We start from the raw sequence: 18,670 nt of genomic DNA on the forward strand, positions 1-18,670 counted from the left end.
TTGTTTACTGGTAGCCAATCAGAGAGCGAGCTGCCCCAGCCCCCCATGTACTGAGCGATGATTTGCTATGTTGTTTATTGATAGGCTGCTAATTAATCAATCAACCCATATCAATGATTCATCATTTTACCATAAGAAGTTTCCATGAATTTCTAATGAAGTTATTTTGGTATGGTGGCAAAAGATACAAGATATAGAAATGCCTTTGCCACAGCTCAGCTACTGTTGTCATTCTGATACATTTATAGATATGACTTTAATCCTCCTAGAGCCACAGACCATGGCTAGCCAACAGATTGGAAACATCCGGCAACTTGCTCAGGACTGCCAGGGTGGAAAATGGAAACGGGCTCACACAATGACTTTGTAGGTGTGTGCGCGCACACGTGTGTGCCATGCAGTGTCACTCAGGCAGACTTTTAAGTCCATCATAAAAGTTAGAGAAAATAGCACTATTGGTGTATTGATTCTAGTATTCCAGTGCAATGTTTTTTTGTTCTGTTTGTCCTGTTTACTGTATATGTATTGTTGTAACTTTATTTTAAGCTGCCCTCCTGGCCAGGTCACTCTTTGAAAAGAGATTTCAATTGCAATGAGTTTTTTTCTACCTGGTTAAATAAAGGATATTGATATTGATGGGAGGAGATAACACCAGTGTCAGACTATGGTTGCAGAAAATGATGTGATAGCTAATGTGGCTATGTGAAACAACAATGAAACACAAGTGCATAAAGTACATCAAAAACGGCAAAAGAAAATGATGGTCACTGGGGTGACATTAAAAAGAAAACGCTGACAAAATGTGGCAGAAGCATGGCGCTAAAGGGCACTGGTTGTACCAGAGGACAAGAATGCCACAGATGGCCGAAGGGAGGCCAGGACCAGGTCATTTCAGGTTCTTTCCTCTTTTATTTCAAATCATCTCAACAGACAAGGACTACAAATGATACCTCATTTGAGAAAATAATAACCTTTGTACGAAGAGAGACAAATTACTTTTCAATTGTGGGGGTTCTTCTCAGAAGAAAACCTACCCTGGCCCATTTCTGTGAAAAGACCTTTGTCCTGAAGCAGGAAAGTACCAAATAGTCCTCACTTCTAGCCTGGGTCCAGACCTTTGAATCCACTCACTCCACTGATTTGACTGAGGCCAATCCCAATGTCCACTCACAGACTTTGAGGCGTTCCCGTTAAGTGCGAGAGGGCTTAGTTAGGGCTGCCCCATTGTCAAATCGTCAAGTGCTCAATTTTGACATTTTGAGCACTTTATGGCCCCTTTTCATTACCCACAGGTCATATTGCTGTGATGTGTAAAATGGGTTAACTGAAGAACGGCTAATAAACAAGCAACCCTAATGTTCACGTTATAAAACGAAAAAAGTTTTCATGTTTTTAGCTGCACTTGCTTATCTGCACAAGTAGCCTTATAATTTTTTGGGTTTCAATATTTTTTACATATAGGTTATCAACCCTATGGGTTTGTCTAATTTGATCTGTTTGAAAATATGTAGGCTATGGTTATTACATGGATTTCTGTTGCCATAAATCATATGATTCCCCATGAAAAGCTGCATGACATTAATCATCCATCTTGGTGCAGTATTCTTTGAATTGAGATTTCCAACCAGACTATGGAAAGAGTTGTGAGGTATTTGTGCAGAAATGTGTGGTATCATTCTTGAGCAAATACTTTTGGATTCATCACAAACAAGAACCACAGGCAGTAATGCAGTTAGCTTATGACCACAAAATGATTTCAACAAGTTGAACTTAAATGTGTTGAGGGTAACACAAACGGTTGTGATAATGTAAAGGGGATTTGATTCAGCCCCAAATTAATTTACATGTAGGCCTACAAGAAAAACATAAAGTAAAATCGAAACGTAAAATAACGTCAACATAACGTGATGTCGCAATGTGCTGTCCCATGCCTTTTTAAACCATTTCGAGCCCTTTCAACCTCTCGCAACAAACCACTTACCAGGTGACGTCAATAAGTCTGTGAGGGTTCAGCGCTTGGGGTTTAGGGGGGACATTAGGATTGGGCTTAATTCTTGGTCTGGCATTGTGACATGAAACAGCGGTTTGTCTGAATAAAAAAGGATCTGTCCAATGAGCACCGAGAGGGCTAACCAATTAGCCAATCAGCGACACGGGCGGGACTAACGCCGTCGTCAAGGTGGAAGCAATGTCAGACTGAAGAGTGTAACGTGTTGACAATTCTGTCTGACATCTACCTCACAGCACTTTCCTCCATCTCTCATTATCTTATCCTGATATTGTAGCTCTTCCTCCATCAGATCATAGGAGCATAATACAGAAATCTGCTGGGAACAATTAAAAAAACACAGAACAACCGCAGCGGTATAAAACAATTGGCGTAGAGACCTGGGAAGCCAGGGGAGAGAGTAAATAGGTCAGACACCTTACGGCAGGGTCCACACTGGATGTGGAAGGGCCACAAAGTGCAGCCGGCTTCATTTCGGCGTCTCATGTTAACCAATCTGACCGTTCACACCGGCCGCGGTGCAGGGCTGAGCTCCGCAGCCGGCTTGAGCGTTGCAGCAATCGTTTTCGGCACCCGGTCTACTTTTGCCGCAAGCGAATGTGTGTGAATAAAGTACAGAGTAGAAGAATTGCTCGGTGACCGGCGCGGGAAATGTCCTGGTGTGAACAGCCAGGCGCTCCTGCTCGCGGGAGAGCTGACGCTTTGTGGCGCTTCCTTATCCAGTGTGAACCCGGCATCAGTGAGGGCACAGGCATCTGACCCCAAACTGTGACTAGTGACACGGGCAAAACACATTCACTGGCGGTTATAAAGACCAACAGCAAACAGAATTTCATTAGATATCTGGACTCTAAGTGGTAAACAGTATTTAATGTGTAAAGAATGTACTGGACGTGTGAGAGTGTGTGTGTGTGTGTGTGTGTGTACTACAACCCTGTTTCATTTGGCACTTATTCCTTTTGCCTATGCCTCCCCCACCCCTCCTCTCCTCTGTGTTGCAGGGGTCCTCCAGGCCTGCGGGTGGCACTGTCCCCCACTGGGGCCTCAGGGCATGGCAGGGTCTGCGATGGCATGTGCTGGGTCACAGGTGAAGGACACTGTGATGGCGAATCGCGTGCCCCATGACACCTGCTCAACGCGATGCAAATTCTCTGAGCCAGAGGAGAAGAAGGACACCCGACCTGGAGTAGAGAAGAAGAGAGTTTAGGAACGAGGGCTGGCCGTGGGGAGGGTCGCATCAGGAGAACCAGAGGTAGTGGGACAAACGGACAACATATCTGTATGAAAAGACACATTCAGGACAGAGAAAATAAAGAGGGTTATATACTGTATATGAGGTCAAGATGACAGAATACTGTACAGTAGGTGATATGGGCGGACAGCAGCTAAGATATGTCTGCCTTTGACTGGTGCAGAGAAAAAGCAGAGAGAGATGGAGGGAGGGCGGAGAAGGGGCACTAAGGACAAACAGATGAGGAGCTCCTCTTGGGACAAGAGGAGCGTGAGTAAGAGAGTCCATGCTAGCCCTGACTGACAGCTGGTCAAGCCCCCTCAGCAAAGATGGATGTGATTTTCAATGTTTGAAGTGGTCCCTCTTCACAGAAAACACAAACGTATTTATTCATTAATGTACGGTCACCGGTTGTTTGAATTCCTCAGTACTTCTCAAGCGTCGCTAGGGGAGTGGCAGAGCTGCGCTTGGATGCATCAACTAACAAGAAGTAGCTGCAGGATAAGACCAGTGGGGTATTTAGGCATGGGCAACATGGGTAGCCGCCCAGGGTGGCATCTCGGGGGGGGGTGGGGGTGGGGGGGGTGGGGGTGGGGGGGGGTGGCAAGAAGAGCAAAAAAAACCACGAATATCCGCGAAGTACCCCCCCCCGTCAACAAATCGCACGTCAATCAGAATCGCCTGTCACCGACAGTCTATCATTCACAATCGGAAAGCCCGTTCACTTCACTTTTACAAAACAAAACGGAAAGTGTTCCACCGCGTCGGCTCGGGGCCGGGGGGGGGGGGGCACCGGGGGGGGGGGGGGGGGGGCACCGTGGCGGGGGTTATGAGCTAGAAACGCCACTGGATAAGACTTTCAAGAGACTCCTCCCCAAAGTAGATTCACTGTGTTTCTAACTGTACATACATAATACTGTCCTTCACTGCCAAGTGTTTTAGACAAAACTTTCTTTGGGAAAGCACTGGAGGGGTGTTATTACGTCATTAAAATTGCAATAAAATTTGTGTTTGTTGCGCATACCCTGAGAGAAGAAAAAGTGTGTGTGTGCGTGTGTAAAGTTCTTTACATACGTCCCCATGGCCGTGACTAGCAGGGTGGGGGAAAGCAGTGCGAGGAGTCATTGAATTGACACTCTTAGAAGCTCTGGGAGCAGAGAAACAATCATGTGACAGCTAAAGAAATCAGCGGGAGAGCAAGTGAGACTAAGAGAAAGAATAATGCCAGGAGCTATAATAGATGCAATGTCACGCAGACCTGAGGTGAAAATGGAGGAAGACATCTTCTGAGTGACGGTTTTAGTCATGGTTAGATGTGCTCAGATTTAATTTGAAAATTATCCTCTGGAGTTGCACAAGTAAATACTGGGAATGTACTATTTTACCCATGAAAGGCACAGTTCATAATGCCAATTCAATACGTTGAAGAGATTAAACTATACAATAGGGGGATAACAAGGAGGAACGATCCAATGAGATTTAAAACTATTACAGCACAGATCGTTTCGGACATGCCTCCTGTTTGGTCAATGAGCACCCCCGCTGTGGCATTGTTGCAGATGAATGGACGGTGACGCCGGATTCCAACTTCCGTGGCTTAACAGAACTGAACCATCATCACGACAAAATGTGCCAAGACACCAGATTTATAGTAGCTCAGTCGCATCCCATTGAGTATATTTCATGCAAACACTTCAGCTTTTCTGTCATCAACAATCATTTTTTTGTTTACTTTGAACCCATTTTTGAATGCGGTGCATTCAGAGATGTGCACTAACTCACAAGGGAGCACCCACGCGCTCATTAACATGAAAAACCATGCGCATCCTCCACACTCACTTAATTAGTCAACGAGTATTCCTCCCCCACTGTCATAATCAATTCACTGGTGATTAAACTCCAGGATGTCATCTGATGTCCTTGGAATACTTTTGGCAGCAGTCCTTGCGTGGGAGGATGTCCATGCGATCCATTCAGATACTCGAATTGGCAGTTGGGCGTGCAGAATCATAATGGCTCAGGACTCCCCTGAGAGTTCCGGCAGAATGAAACTTGCAATTACCCAGGTAGCTGTGCAGCTAGGCGAGGCACTGCGTCCTTGGGGGTAGCATTAACGCGCTGCTTATTCTTCCCGTCTTCACTTTCTTCCCAAACTGCACAGTGTGTTCTGCGCCGCTATTATAACTATGAATTATTCATCTGATTCTTAAACTGCATATCTGTATCCAATAAATATGCTTTCAAGCATCTCAGCGTGATTTGTGTGCTGCTGGTATTTACTAATACCTTGTATACCTTGCATGAGAAGCTGCTGCGAGTAAGGGCTGCCCTGCGAAGAGCACGCTGTACACATTCACCACATATCACTAACATGCATTAGTAACACGCATCAACAGATCCCGTGTCCCCAAAGGAAACATTGCAGGATATCTACCCGGCTTCATCCCCAGCTGTCTGATATATCTGGAGGGAAGCTGCACTCAACCCCCCCCCCCCCCCCCCCCCCCGTACCATCCCTAAATCTGACCTCAGAGGTACAGTGTGTACGCATTCTGACCACTACAGCCTGCTCTCTCCCTGGATGCCCAATCAGCCTGGACACATCCAGGCGTTCTCAGGCCCTTCATGCGGAGAGGGTTCACCAGAGACGACGCAATGTTAGGGCTGAGAGAGAGAGAGAGAGAGACTGCGACTAGGCCCTAAACTAGACTGCTGTGGACCTGAAAGGATTGGGTAGTTGTAAGAGCTAGAGCCTGGTGACGCTGTTCCCCCTATCGCTCCACTGCTTAATGCCTCTGACTTTGGGGCCGCTATTTGAAAAATCGTCCATGTTCTTCCTTACTCTTCCTGTCAGGTCTACGCCAGTGCCTGGGGGTCTAGGGGTTTGGGGGTGACGAGGAGTTGATCTGGCATTCAGGGTTCGTCTACAGGAGGGCAGCTGCCAAGGTCGGACTGAGATTGGTGGTTTCTTAGACCAAACTTGTACAAACTTGTCTTGGTACAAACTTGTCTATTGGCCCTCCGGCTCGGTACATGTGGGCCTGCAACGTTAACCTCAATCCTGACAGATCAGTCCATTCCCACCCCACTCCTCTGGATCTCTCCTCCACAGCTATGCACTCCATCTCTCCATCGCATCATTTCTTCTTTATCTTTACCTCTCTCTCCTGTTGAGGTCTGTCAAGCTCCTTCCCTCCTGTCAGCTCTCTCTCTCTTTCCATCGATCCTAGCCCCTCACACACACCTCTCCCTCACTCCCTCCCTGTCTCTCTCTCTGCTTCAGTCATCCTCTATCTCTCTCCTCTTCTCTCCATTACACCTCTCCATCCTTGTCCTTCATATCCACCCCGCCTTCCATCCTCTCCTCTCTTCCTCATCCTACAGCAACAGTGGTGACGCCACTCGGACTCTGAGGAATCTGGGTGTGACCCTGAACTATCGTTCTCCACACATATCACATCCGTTACACGCTCTTGCAGATTCCTGCTCTACAGCATCTGGAGGATTAGCCCTTTCCTCACCGATGAAACGGCGCAGGTGCTCATCCAGGCTCTTGTCATCACTCGCTTGGACTGCTGCAACTGCCTCCTTGCTGGCGCCCCAGCGTCAGCCATTAAACCCCTGGTATTGTCCAGAAAGCTGCTGCTCGCCTGGTGTTCAGCCACCCCAAGTTCTCCCACACAACTTCCCTTCTCTGTTCTCTACACTGGCTTCCTGTAGCAGCTCGTACCCAGTTCAAAACTCTGGTACTAGCCTACAGGGCAATGAAAGCAGATCCCCGTTACCTCCAGGCCATATTCCCACACCCACTCCAGACCACTACGCTCTGCTACTTCAGGGCAAATGGTTGCCCCGTCGCTCCGAGACCCCTGCGATCGATCGACACGGTCTAGGCTCTTTTATGTCCTGGCCCCATAGTGGTGGAACGAACTGCCCACTGACATCAGGACAGCAGAGTTGCTGCCCATCTTTCGATGCAGGCTCAAAACTCACCTCTTCAAGAAGTACTACCAGGATCCTCCCTCTTAAGCACCTATTGTATTTTTAGTTTGCTATTCTTCACTTTGCCTTCAGCACCAGATTATGCTCTTAGTCACGTTTTAGAAAGGCTATGCACTTGTGAGTTCTGGCAAGTAGTAAAACACTGACTTTTCCTTGGATAAAAGCATTAGCTAAATGACTAATTGTTACCTTCCACTTTATGTAGGCTTACGGTCCATATGTTGGTTTGTGCGTTCCGTGTTTTTGTTCTCTCCTTGTGTTACAGGCTTCCTCGCTCCCCAGTGGTCTACCCTGTCACTCATCGTTAGCTGTGGTGTCCATTGTCGGTGTTCCATCTGTGCCATGTCGTCGTCAGACAATCGTCTCGTCTTGTCACTTTACTGATGTCCAATCAGTGTAATGTGCGCCTTATTTAAACCAGCTGGTCTCTGTTTAGGTTTATGGCATTTTTTTTAGGTCGCTGTTTGTCTCGTGTTATCCTGTTACACTTTTTGTTGCTTATGTTGTGGTGTTTATTTGTAAGTCCCTGTGTGTTTGGGTTTGTTTGTCCTGTTCCCCCCTACTTCCTAATAGTTAGTTACAGGGGAGGGTTAGGGGGGTAGGCTAGACACCCATGGGCTTACATTGCTACCCGTAGGTGATTTGATGTCTATGCACACTAGGTAAGCTTCTCTGGTCAGGTGCTACCTTCTGTACTTTTGGGTGTAGTCTAGGCGGGATAGTTAGTTTAGAGATAGTGAGGATGTTGGTCTGAGTATCTTTAGGTAAGTAGTGACAGGGTAGTCCAGGGATTAGATCTAGAAAAGGGGTTTTGTTCCGGTTGTTTATTTGGCACCTGTACTGGTACCCTCCCCTTAGATTGTCCCGAGGAGAGTTGTCCTCATTTTGTCTTTGTCCTTTGTCATTCCCCCTCACATAAATAAACCTATTCTGGTTTTCATTTTTACCTTGTCATCCGTCTACCTCTTTGTTGATATTATTGTTTTTTGCCACTGCCCCTACATGTGCTGATCTGTACGTAGGCACGGCTTGTTGCGTTGCTCCTGTCCCTCTATACCCCTAGACATGCCACCTGGAGATTGGCCGTAACACTAATGTAATGTCTCTAGTTGATTCATATGGTTCCATTTCCCCCTCTAGCTCAGCGCTGATTGTCTGCCTGCAGTTATAAGTCATCGATGACACTTCAGACACAGAGCTAATTACCTCTGTCAAGTTTACCAGCCCATCAGCACATAAATTAGTCCTAACCGACACAAAGACCCCACTGCCAATCAGTAGCAGGAGGGGCAGAGGAGCACTGTCCTTCCTCGCTCTCTCCTTCCTCGCTCTCTCCTCATCTTGAAGGAAAGTCAAAACCTGCCTGCCTCCTTCTGTGCGACTTCAACGAATTCTGTCCCGAGTGTAAAAAAACAACTGTCTGGATATCAATGCATTATGTATGACTTTTGAGTTCTGTCCCTCAATCTCTCTCTCTTCTTTCTTTCGCACAAGCTAACACCAACAGTCAAAATCACAGCGATTCAGCTCCTGGGCTGACACTGTTGTGTCAGCCATATTTAAATTTGTTCTTTAGTATGACCCAGCTCCACTGCACAATTCTGATGCAATTCCTTATCACCAACTGTCATCCTACCTTTCCTTTATCTCTTTTATTCCTTTATTCCTTTCATCCACTCTTTCTTCATTTTAGTCTCTGTCACTCTTCCACCCTCTCTCTCTCTCTCTCCCTCTCTCTCTCCCTCTCTCTCTCACTCTCTGCATACTGAGAGCAGTTCGGAGCGAAGGTCAGTCACACAGTTAAGTAGATTCATGCTCCTGTAGATCCATTTAATAATACAGTACTGCTGTGTATTCAGAGAGCCAGTGCCAGTCTCAGCCCAACGGCAACAGTCCCAGACCCCTGACCCCCCTGTCTGGACGAAAGACACAGCAGAGCACTAGACTAAGACTGGCAGGGGAGATGGAGGGAGAGAGAGAAGGAAAGACAGGGAGAGAGAGGAAGAGAAGGAAAGAGAGGGAGAGAGAGACAGAAAGAGAGGGAGAGAGAGGGAGAGAAGGAAAGAGAGGGAGAGAGACAGAAAGAGAGGGAGAGAAAGGGAGAAAAGGAAAGAGAGGGAGAGAGAGAGAAAAGAAGAGAGAGAGAAAGAAAATGAAGGTAGGAGAGGGAGAGAGAGAGAGAATATGAAGGTGGGTCTGCCAGTTTAGTTCTCAGAAATCTTACTGAATGTTGACCAAGTCATCCATCCATCCAAACACCACAGCAACAGATTGACGGATCACACCCAGGATAACACTATCTACTCAAGAGCTCACAGAGTCTCAGAAAAGCCCTGGGAACATAAAACAAACCAGCTTAATTAACAATAGATTAACACAGGAAGAGTTGACTTTGTTACCTTGCCCTGAATGTCTATGTGTGTGTGTGTGTGTGTTCACCTGTGCGTGGTTCCACAGTCCTGTTGCTGTTGGTGTCCATGAAGATGAAGCGGCCCCCAGTGAAGTCATAGCCATAGTCAGACAGGTAGAGGAGAGACGTGTAGTCAAAAGAGCCATATGTCACCTGAGAGAGACGGACAGAGAGAGAGAGAGAGAGAGAGAGATGGAGTCAGACATAAACATAGGCGTGGCAAACTCATGAATAAAGTCACAGCGTTTTACATTTGTTTCCATATCAGCTTGGTTATGTAGATTAGCCCAGTGCTGGAACAGGACAGCCACTGTGCTGCAGGAAGGCCTCAACTGTACATGACACCCGATCAGCAGAGTGATCGATGGGGGACAAAAACATCGCCAGCAAAGAAGTCAAGAGCTATTTACATTTAAATGAGGGTTGAGCTGGCCAATTAGACCCTAAATGGTGCCGATGACAGATGGGCAGGAGAGTGGGTGTGTTTGGATTCAATTTGCCCAGCTGTCACCAGGCCAAGGGGACTGGATAAGGGGACCAGAATTAATATGGTAGAAGAACAGAGTATTTATGACTGCAGATGATGATGATGGAACCAATAAATGAGCAGTGCTGATAAACAAACACACACACACACACATGGGTGCACTGACATAAACCCATCACCCACCCACTGAATGTTTCATACAAACATTCAGACAGATGCTTCAACACAAGCGTTGTTCAAACAGAGCTTGCAGTCCTCGTAATGGAATTATCCACTGAACATCAGAGAGTTTTCTAAGATCCACAGTGAAGACATAACAGGAATGTCAAACGAGAGATATTAAAAAGAGAGAAAAGATAACATTCTACTACCCCACTGCCTAAGTAGTGATGAAACACAGGGTCATGGGTGGAACAGCTCGGCCTCACAAGACTATCAAGTCTGTTTGATTAATATTAAAATGAATAGTTAGACACTGACTGGAAATAGAGGGAAATGCAGACGTGTTTGCTGGAGAATAACTGAAGTTAACTCAAGAAGCTCTGCTATGAGGCTTCAACAAATCTATGACTGTAGCTATACTTTCATCAACACTCCAGAAGGAAAGGTCATGTAGATAATCATGTAAAATTAAGTGTTTGAAGGCCTTTTGTGGCTTCTGTGATGCTTTGTGAGGATACCTGTGTGTGTGTGTGTGTGTGTGTGTGTGTGTGTGTGTGTGTGTGCGTGTGTGTGTGTGCGCGTGTGTGTGTGCGTGTGTGTGTGCGTGTGTGCGCGTGCGTCTGTGTTACCTTGTCTATGTGTGGGTGCCAGTACTCGTCATGTTGGGTCTTGGCACTAGTGCTGTTGATTCTGGAGAAGAATGTGGGCTTGGTCAGGTACATCAGAGAGTTGTTCAGCCCGAACGTCTCCGCGATCACTGCCTGGATACGACTACGCACATCCCTGCATGCAGACGCACACACACACACACACACACACACACACACACACACACACACACACACACACACACACATACACACACATACACATACACAATTGTTTCTTCCTATGGCGCCAGCAAATGAGTAGAAATTAGTTTCATTATAAATGCCTGGGTGGCTTCTGGCATCACCTGTAGAGCTGGAAATCTTCCTGGGTGAACACCTCACCGATCTGCTCCCCAAAGTACCTAGCAACCCAGCACCCCACGCAAACACACACACAAATTGCACAATTACCCAAGCATCCAAACATGACAGATGAGAGTCAGTCCCCCGTGAGGGAGAAGGAGAGAGAGAGAGAGAGAGAGAGAAAAAGATAGAGAGAGAGAGATTACTCACCTGTAGATGTTGACAAACTGCTTTCCCATTGACAGTGCTCCAGAATGCAGGTCCAGGATGGAGGCCTAGAGAGGACAAAAGAAAACTTCTTAAATCAAATTCACCACAGTCACCATGGAAGAATGGAAAGTTCAAAATAAGTTCAGTCTTATCTTCTCTGGCTGAGAACATGTGAATGTAATTCCACCACAAGGGGTACAGGTGTTCTTGCTTAGACTTGGCTTCGTCTGTGTCTTCTGCCCTGTACTTGTTATTGTGGTTGGTCGAGCACCTGGGGACTGCTGTCTCTCACAAGCCAGATAATTGTTTTTCTTTTTGTTATCCCCTCACTTAAAGTGGTAATCCCGAATAGTCTTCTGTCGGCAGACCAAGCATGGGAGTGCGAGGGTATGTGGGCAGACCAGTCCAAGACCAGACCAAACCAGACCAAGACCAGACCAGAACAGACCAGACCAGGTCAAGACTAGACAAGACCAGGCCAAGACCAGGCCAAGGCCTGGCCCGGCCCAGACCAGACCAGACCAGACCGGACCAGACCAGACCAGACCAGACCAGACCAGACCAGACCAGACCAGACCAGACCAGACCAGACCAGACCAGACCAGACCAAGACCAGGCCAGACCTGTCAAAAGAACGAGGTACCCTAACTGCCCAAGTGAAAAGATAAACCGACGACGATGCTGACAAGGCGTCAAAAAGAAGGTATTCTCAGGAGCCTCCGGTGCTAACTCAGGAGTCTCCTGTGAGATGGAGGCCCTCAGTGCCGCTGATGGTGGAATGCGACGGTTCTGAGGGAAGGGCGTAAGGTCACGAAGGGGTCATGAGGATGACAGACCTCAACGGAAGCCCGAGTCAATGCATGAGAAAGAATGCCTAGGAATGCTGACAGCACCAATCCCTCTGAATTTACAAAACCTGAAACAGAGAGACCCAGGGTTGGGAACATTTGTCTCCCAGCAAACAACTGCTATCAGCAAATAAGGTCCCCCTGTCCCCTTTTTATTGTTTGTACCTCACAAACTATATTGATGTTGCTGTCTTCATTTGCTTGCCTCCCTGGTTTGTTTGTGCTTGTTCCTATTGTGCGTGATATGCTTGTATGTCTTGCTAAAGGGGACCAGAAGTCGGACCAGTCTGACACACTCCCTAGACCAGGCCAAGACCAAGGCCAAGGCCAAGACCAATGCCAAGGCCAAGACCAAGGCCAAGACCAAGACCAAGACCAAGACCAAGACCAAAGACCAAGACCAAGACCAGGACCAAGACCAGGACCAAGACCAAGACCAAGACCAAGACCAAGACCAAGACCAAGACCAAGACCAAGACCAAGACCAAGACCAAGACCACAGTCATTGAAACAGTCATGGAGAAGAGGCTTACACACCACTTACTCATCGGTCAGTCACTCAAACAGAAGGGTTTGCCATAGATCAGAGCAATGGAACTGCCTCTTTTAAAAGTTGAAGTCCTGCCCTAGTCCTGCCCCAAAAGGGGGTATCCACATCGGTGTGCATGCGTGTACTTCCTATTTACTACAATTTGATGTATGACTGCTCTCATGTATCCTAGACCTCTGGAAGTTGTACTAGCCTGCCCTCTAGTTCCCACTGAAGGAACATGCAGTTTGAGAGCATACTGTAGATATAGCAAATAACATGGACATACTCACTCCTCCATCAGAGCCAGCCAGCGCAAGACCCCTCTCAGCCAACCTGGAACAGGAGAATTACTGTGACATGGCAAGAGTGAGTAAGAGCCAGACAGTGATACAGTCGATCACACCATTTTATTGAATAAATTAACTTCATTTGGCTTGGACTATTCGTCAGTTAATTGGTTCCATAACTACCTCACCTCAAGGTCTCAGGCTGTTGTAGCAGATGGGGTCAGATCAAGCTCTCAGACTGTTCTTAATGGAGTCCCACAGGGTTCTCTTAGGCCCACTGTTATTTACTCTGTATATTAATAACTTTGTTCCTCCCCTGCATGATCATTCTATTCATTATTATGCAGATGAGACAATCCTTTATGCTATGGGTTATTCTCTTGATACTGCTTTTAATACCCTTCAATCTGCTTTTAACATTTTTCAGCGGTTACTCATTAGTCACAGGTTAGTGTTGAATGCCAGTAAAACAAAATTGTTTTCTCAAGCAACTGATGTTAACTCTGGCATTATCACGCTACAACGAGAGGAAATTGAGATAGATGACTCCTATAAATACCTCGGTATCTGGTTAGATAACAGGCTATCCTTCAAGACCCATGTGGAGTACCTCACTGATTCAATGAGAAAAACAAGTCCTGTTTTTCCACTTACACTAATAACATGATTGTACAGTCTCTAATATTACCAGTATTTGATTATGGTGACACCTTGTATATGTATGCTACACAGTCCACCTTAAAGCCTCTTGATTCTGTATATCACAGTGTTCTTCGCTTTATCATTGGTTGTAATTTTAACATTCATCATTGTGACTTGTATAACACAGTTGGTTGGTCCTCTCTCTCCAATCGTAGAGACACTGTTTGTTATTTATTTATAAAGCTATATCTGGCATGTTACCTTCTTATTTATCCTTGCTTTTAAGACCTAGGGACTAGGTCTTAAAAGCAAAAAAGCAACCACAGCAAGCCCTCGCTCTATGGAAGCACAACTAGCAATTCATAAAAATAGATTGATGAAAACAACCGTTTTGCGGCAGAAAATACATTTCATAGAAGCTGCATTCTCGGTGCCCCGTCCACCGCCATTACATGGATATACTTGGCTCGCGCTGGATTTTAAATTTCTTCTACAGGCCTCCGAATTACACCAAAGTTATCTTGGTGAGTCAAACGTCTTATAAATATGCCGTAAATAAGGTCCAGGTTGTCGAAAAAGAGCATTCTCCTTTAAGTTGAGCAGTCTTGTTTCTATGAACAAGTTCAAGGATCTTTTAGGTAGTGTCTGTAAAGAGGTATGTACATGTTTTGCTTAATATTGTGTTTTATTGTGACTGTATATTTTATTTATAAATTTTTGTTCACATGCTTTGTTTTATTTATTTACTGTATGCATTTAATGCAAATGTTTTTATTATGTTTTATTTTGTTTTTATTATGTTTTTATTATGCTCTAGGGCGTCATTGTCGAGGGCTCTGCCTTCAATTGACTTCCCTAATTAAATAAAAGTCTCAAAACAATGACCAAGGAAATACAGCATAGGGAGAAAGAATGTACTGAAAGACACACACACACACACACACACACACACACACACACACACACACACACACACACACAAACAAACACACACACACTCACACACACTCACACACACTCACACACACTCACACACACTCACACACACTCACACACACTCACACTCACACACACACTCACACACACTCACACACACTCACACATTGATACAAGGGTTAATATGGTTCACTATTGAACGGAAACTAGCAACTTGTACCTTCATGCTTTGGTAACATTATTTTTCTTAACCTTTATGCCAATAAAGCCTTGAAATTGAAATTGAGAAAGACAGGAAGGGGGGGGGGGGTGGTTCTCACCTCCTGAGGGCCTGAGCTTCCTCCCTGCTCACCACAGAGTCGGTGACAGCCCGGCCACACTTCAGAGGGGTGCATCCTGGGAGACAGACAAAGAGGCATCATGGGTTAGAAGGTAAAAACAGTGCTGAAGGAAGCAAGCCAACACACACACACACACACACACACACATAGAAGTCCATGGAATAGTGTATGTCCATGTCCCTGATTGAGTTGTTAACTGAAACTTTTAGTCAAGTCTGAGCAAGGTGAATAGTCTCTGTTGGGAGAGGTGGATTAAATAATCTTCATGTGTAACATAATATCCGACTGTAAAAAAGGGGGGATATCTGATCTTGGCTTCACACAGCTTCAAGAAGGGCTCTTCAATTCATCATCTCAACACCTACAATCCCTCTCTAAGCCTGTGTTGACTTTAGATATTGGCACTGCATAGTTCCACTTCCTCCTTATGTTATTCAAACTATTGTTTGCCAGGCTTAGGTGAGGTAGAGAAATGTTTTTGGAGATACACCTGGTAGCCCCGATTTATCCTGCCTGCTTAGATGTAACCAACAGTAGCCAGACACTTAAGCATAAGATTGGGAAGGTTTAAACCAGTGATTCACACAGTGCAACTCTTTAAGGGTAAAAAGAGAATAATCCACACTCCGGTCAATCATTTTTATGGCTTTATTCCATAGCAGCTGCAGTCAGTGAACGGACGCGTTTCGGCTGTAAGGCCTTCTTCAGCGTTTCAAGCCGTTCTCACGGAACTGACCTCTATATATACTGTCTTCAATAATCAGTAGCCTACGTCAGAAAGGTGAAGGTTCGGCTACCTGTGCTACGTCAGAAAGGTGAAGGTTCGGCTACCTGTGCTACGTCAGAAAGGTGAAGGTTCGGCTACCTGTGCGCATATGCAGAGGGTCGCACATTTACATAATACAAATACAATACAATACAGAGTTACAACCATAATACAATATATACAACAATTTCATCAACAATATCACAAGAGAGAGACCTTTACAGAAAACAACCTAGCAATAGTTCTTCATTTAATCCTTTCAGGAACTCTGTTTTCAGGGCGTGAATCCAATAAGCCTCTCTCTGTAGAAGTAGGCGCTCTCTGTCACCACCTCTTTTCAATGGATTCACCAATTCAATGCCCTGAAAACGTAGCCTGCAGACTTCATGAGGAGTTAAAGTGCCTCGCTACAGCCGATTTCTCATCATGCAGCCTAATGTTACTCTTGTGTTCAGAGATTCTGACCTTCAATTCTCTTTTTGTTTTCCCCACATAATAGAACCCACATGGACATTTCAATAAATAAACAACAAACTTAGTCCTACATGTGATCCCCCCCTTACATCTATCTTTTTGCCTGTATGGGGTGTAGGAAGTGATCCCCCCGAATCATGGCATTGTAATAGACACAATTATTGCAAGGAAAATTACCAGAGGGCAAAGTAGAAGGAAATGTTGTGGTGGGATATATGTGTGATTCCTAACTAGGCTATCTCTCAGGTTTTTGGCACTTTTGTTGGCAAAAATGGGAGGAGTGGCAAAGGCCTGCCCGACTGCAGGGTCACTGGAAAGGATGTGCCATTTCTTTAACAGACTGAGAGATGGGGGAGAAGGTGGTGGATAACACTATAGATGCATTACAAGGTGGGGAGGGTTTTGGGGTAAGGAACTCTAGATGAGCTGTCAGACAAAATGCTCTCTGTGTATCCCTTAGACCTGAACCGATTACAAAGTTCTGTGGAGTGTCTGTCCAGTTCAGATTCTGTACCACATATTCTCTTAAGTCTCAACATTTGACTGTAGGGTAGACCTCTTTTCAGGCTAGATGGGTGATAGCTGGAGTAATGTAGGTAATTGTCGGTTTTCTATACACAGTAGTCTGCTTTTGTCACCAACACATCTAGAAAAGACACAGATTCTCTGTTGGCCTCTAGAGAGAATTTGATGGAAGGTAATCTAGAGTTCATGTACTCCACAAACTGATCAAGCATGTCATCTGTACCTGAGAAAATGAAAAAAATGTCATCAATATATCTGAACCAACACTTTAAATGGGGAGAAAATGATTACTACCTACAAATACAAGGTGTGTCCATTGGTAGTCCATTCTCCCCCAACTACTCAAATTTATTTATGGGGAAATTTGAAGAGGATTTTGTGTACAATGGTAACCTGTTTTCTGACTGCTGCTATGGAACAAAGCCATAATGATTGACCAGAGTGAGGATTATTCTCTTTTTACCATTGTTCTCGGATCTGCACCCGCTATTATTCTGAACCGTGAGTCGAGCGGGCTTTAGCCCTGTTTGGACGTGGGACTCTTTAAGGGTGCCATCTGAAGACTGGGTCCTTCAGAAACCTTAACTTTGTTTACTGAGTGAGTCACAGGTGATATACACTGTCCTTTTTGTGGCCAAAGTGTAGTTACAGTTGCAGCTTTTTCACCACTAGATGGCACACAACCCTTAGGAATGAATGCCAAGCATCTCTAAATAGAGAATATACTACTGTACTACAAGGCCTCTGTACTCAGTTTGTAAAAGCACCAGTGCTGGGCTGGACTGCACATGCTGACCACAGAAATCACATGCATATTAGGAGCTGTTTGTCAACTGGGCTGGGGTGATATTTGCATAGAAACAGTTGCTCTCTATCTCTCACGCACGCACGCACGCAGGCACGCACGCACACACGCACACACACACACACACACACACACACACAGGGTTTTGACTCACCTGGATAGCGCTTGTAGTTCTCGTAGTCCTCGGAGCACTCCACAGAGAAGACCTTGGGCTCTGGGCCCACCAACTCGCTCTGTCTGACCAGCGTCTCTGTGACGTCACTGTCACCTGAGGCCAGGTAGAGCCAGACGGCAGCGCCACACACAATCAGGGCCAGGAGGATGAGCAGCAGAGAGGTCCGAGAGCCCCTCCACACTGACGCCTGTCTCAGAGCATTACCCCTACACCAGAGAGAGAGAAAGAGAGAGAGAGACAGGGGAAGAGAGGGAGAGAGAGATAGATAGAGAGAGAGAAACAGGGGAAGAGAGGGAGGGAGAGAGAGAGAGAGAGAGAGAGAGAGAGAGATATGGGGGTGGGGGGCAGCAACAACATGACAGCATGTTCGACTCATTTCCATTTTCATGTCGTGCAATGAAAACAGGTAGCCACCGGCAGCCAATGATGTTGGCTTGGCTATTCAGGGTGGGGTTTGGTTGCCATCACCTGCAGAGGACTGGATTCAAAGACAAAGCTAGTTGTTACCTCTTGATCTTCTTCTCAATCCCGTTCGTGTCTGGGACTTTCGAATTGCTTCGCCGTTGTATCGTCATCTTTTTAACACAAACCCCGAGTCAGAGAGCATTAGGCAAATTCAGATATAGTTATTTCTTGCAGGGATAGTTGATTTCTTGGAACACAACGCAGATAATCCCTTCTCTGTAATACCTCACTGACAATCCCACATGACTTCCTGGTGAGAGGCGTAACAGTCTCAATGATTGGTTCGTGGAAAGAGAAGCCCGGGTTTTCATTGGAACACGTCAGTAAGATGCTAAACAAAAAAAACTGCGTTATAAGGAAACAACAACTTTCAAAGCTATACATTTTTCGTCGTTACTCTTGAAACTTGAC

General features: G+C 45.8%; 1 protein-coding gene across 1 annotated transcript; it reads right to left on the reverse strand.

The window, feature by feature from the left end:
• Positions 1-1,776: 1,776 nt before the first annotated feature.
• Positions 1,777-18,459, reverse strand: ogfod3 (2-oxoglutarate and iron dependent oxygenase domain containing 3). The gene is made up of 9 exons (XM_084456513.1): positions 18,302-18,459; positions 17,774-18,000; positions 15,029-15,104; positions 13,134-13,176; positions 11,464-11,528; positions 11,256-11,312; positions 10,930-11,083; positions 9,681-9,804; positions 1,777-3,189 (listed from the first exon to the last, which is right to left on the reverse strand). Exons 1-9 carry the CDS (start codon positions 18,367-18,369, stop codon positions 3,053-3,055), a joined length of 951 nt encoding a protein of 316 aa, XP_084312639.1. The 5' UTR covers positions 18,370-18,459; the 3' UTR covers positions 1,777-3,052.
• Between the last annotated feature and the right edge of the window lie 211 nt (positions 18,460-18,670).

This window comes from Borostomias antarcticus (genome assembly GCF_949987555.1).
Source record: "Borostomias antarcticus genome assembly, chromosome: 22".
NCBI classification, from domain to species: domain Eukaryota; kingdom Metazoa; phylum Chordata; class Actinopteri; order Stomiiformes; family Stomiidae; genus Borostomias; species Borostomias antarcticus.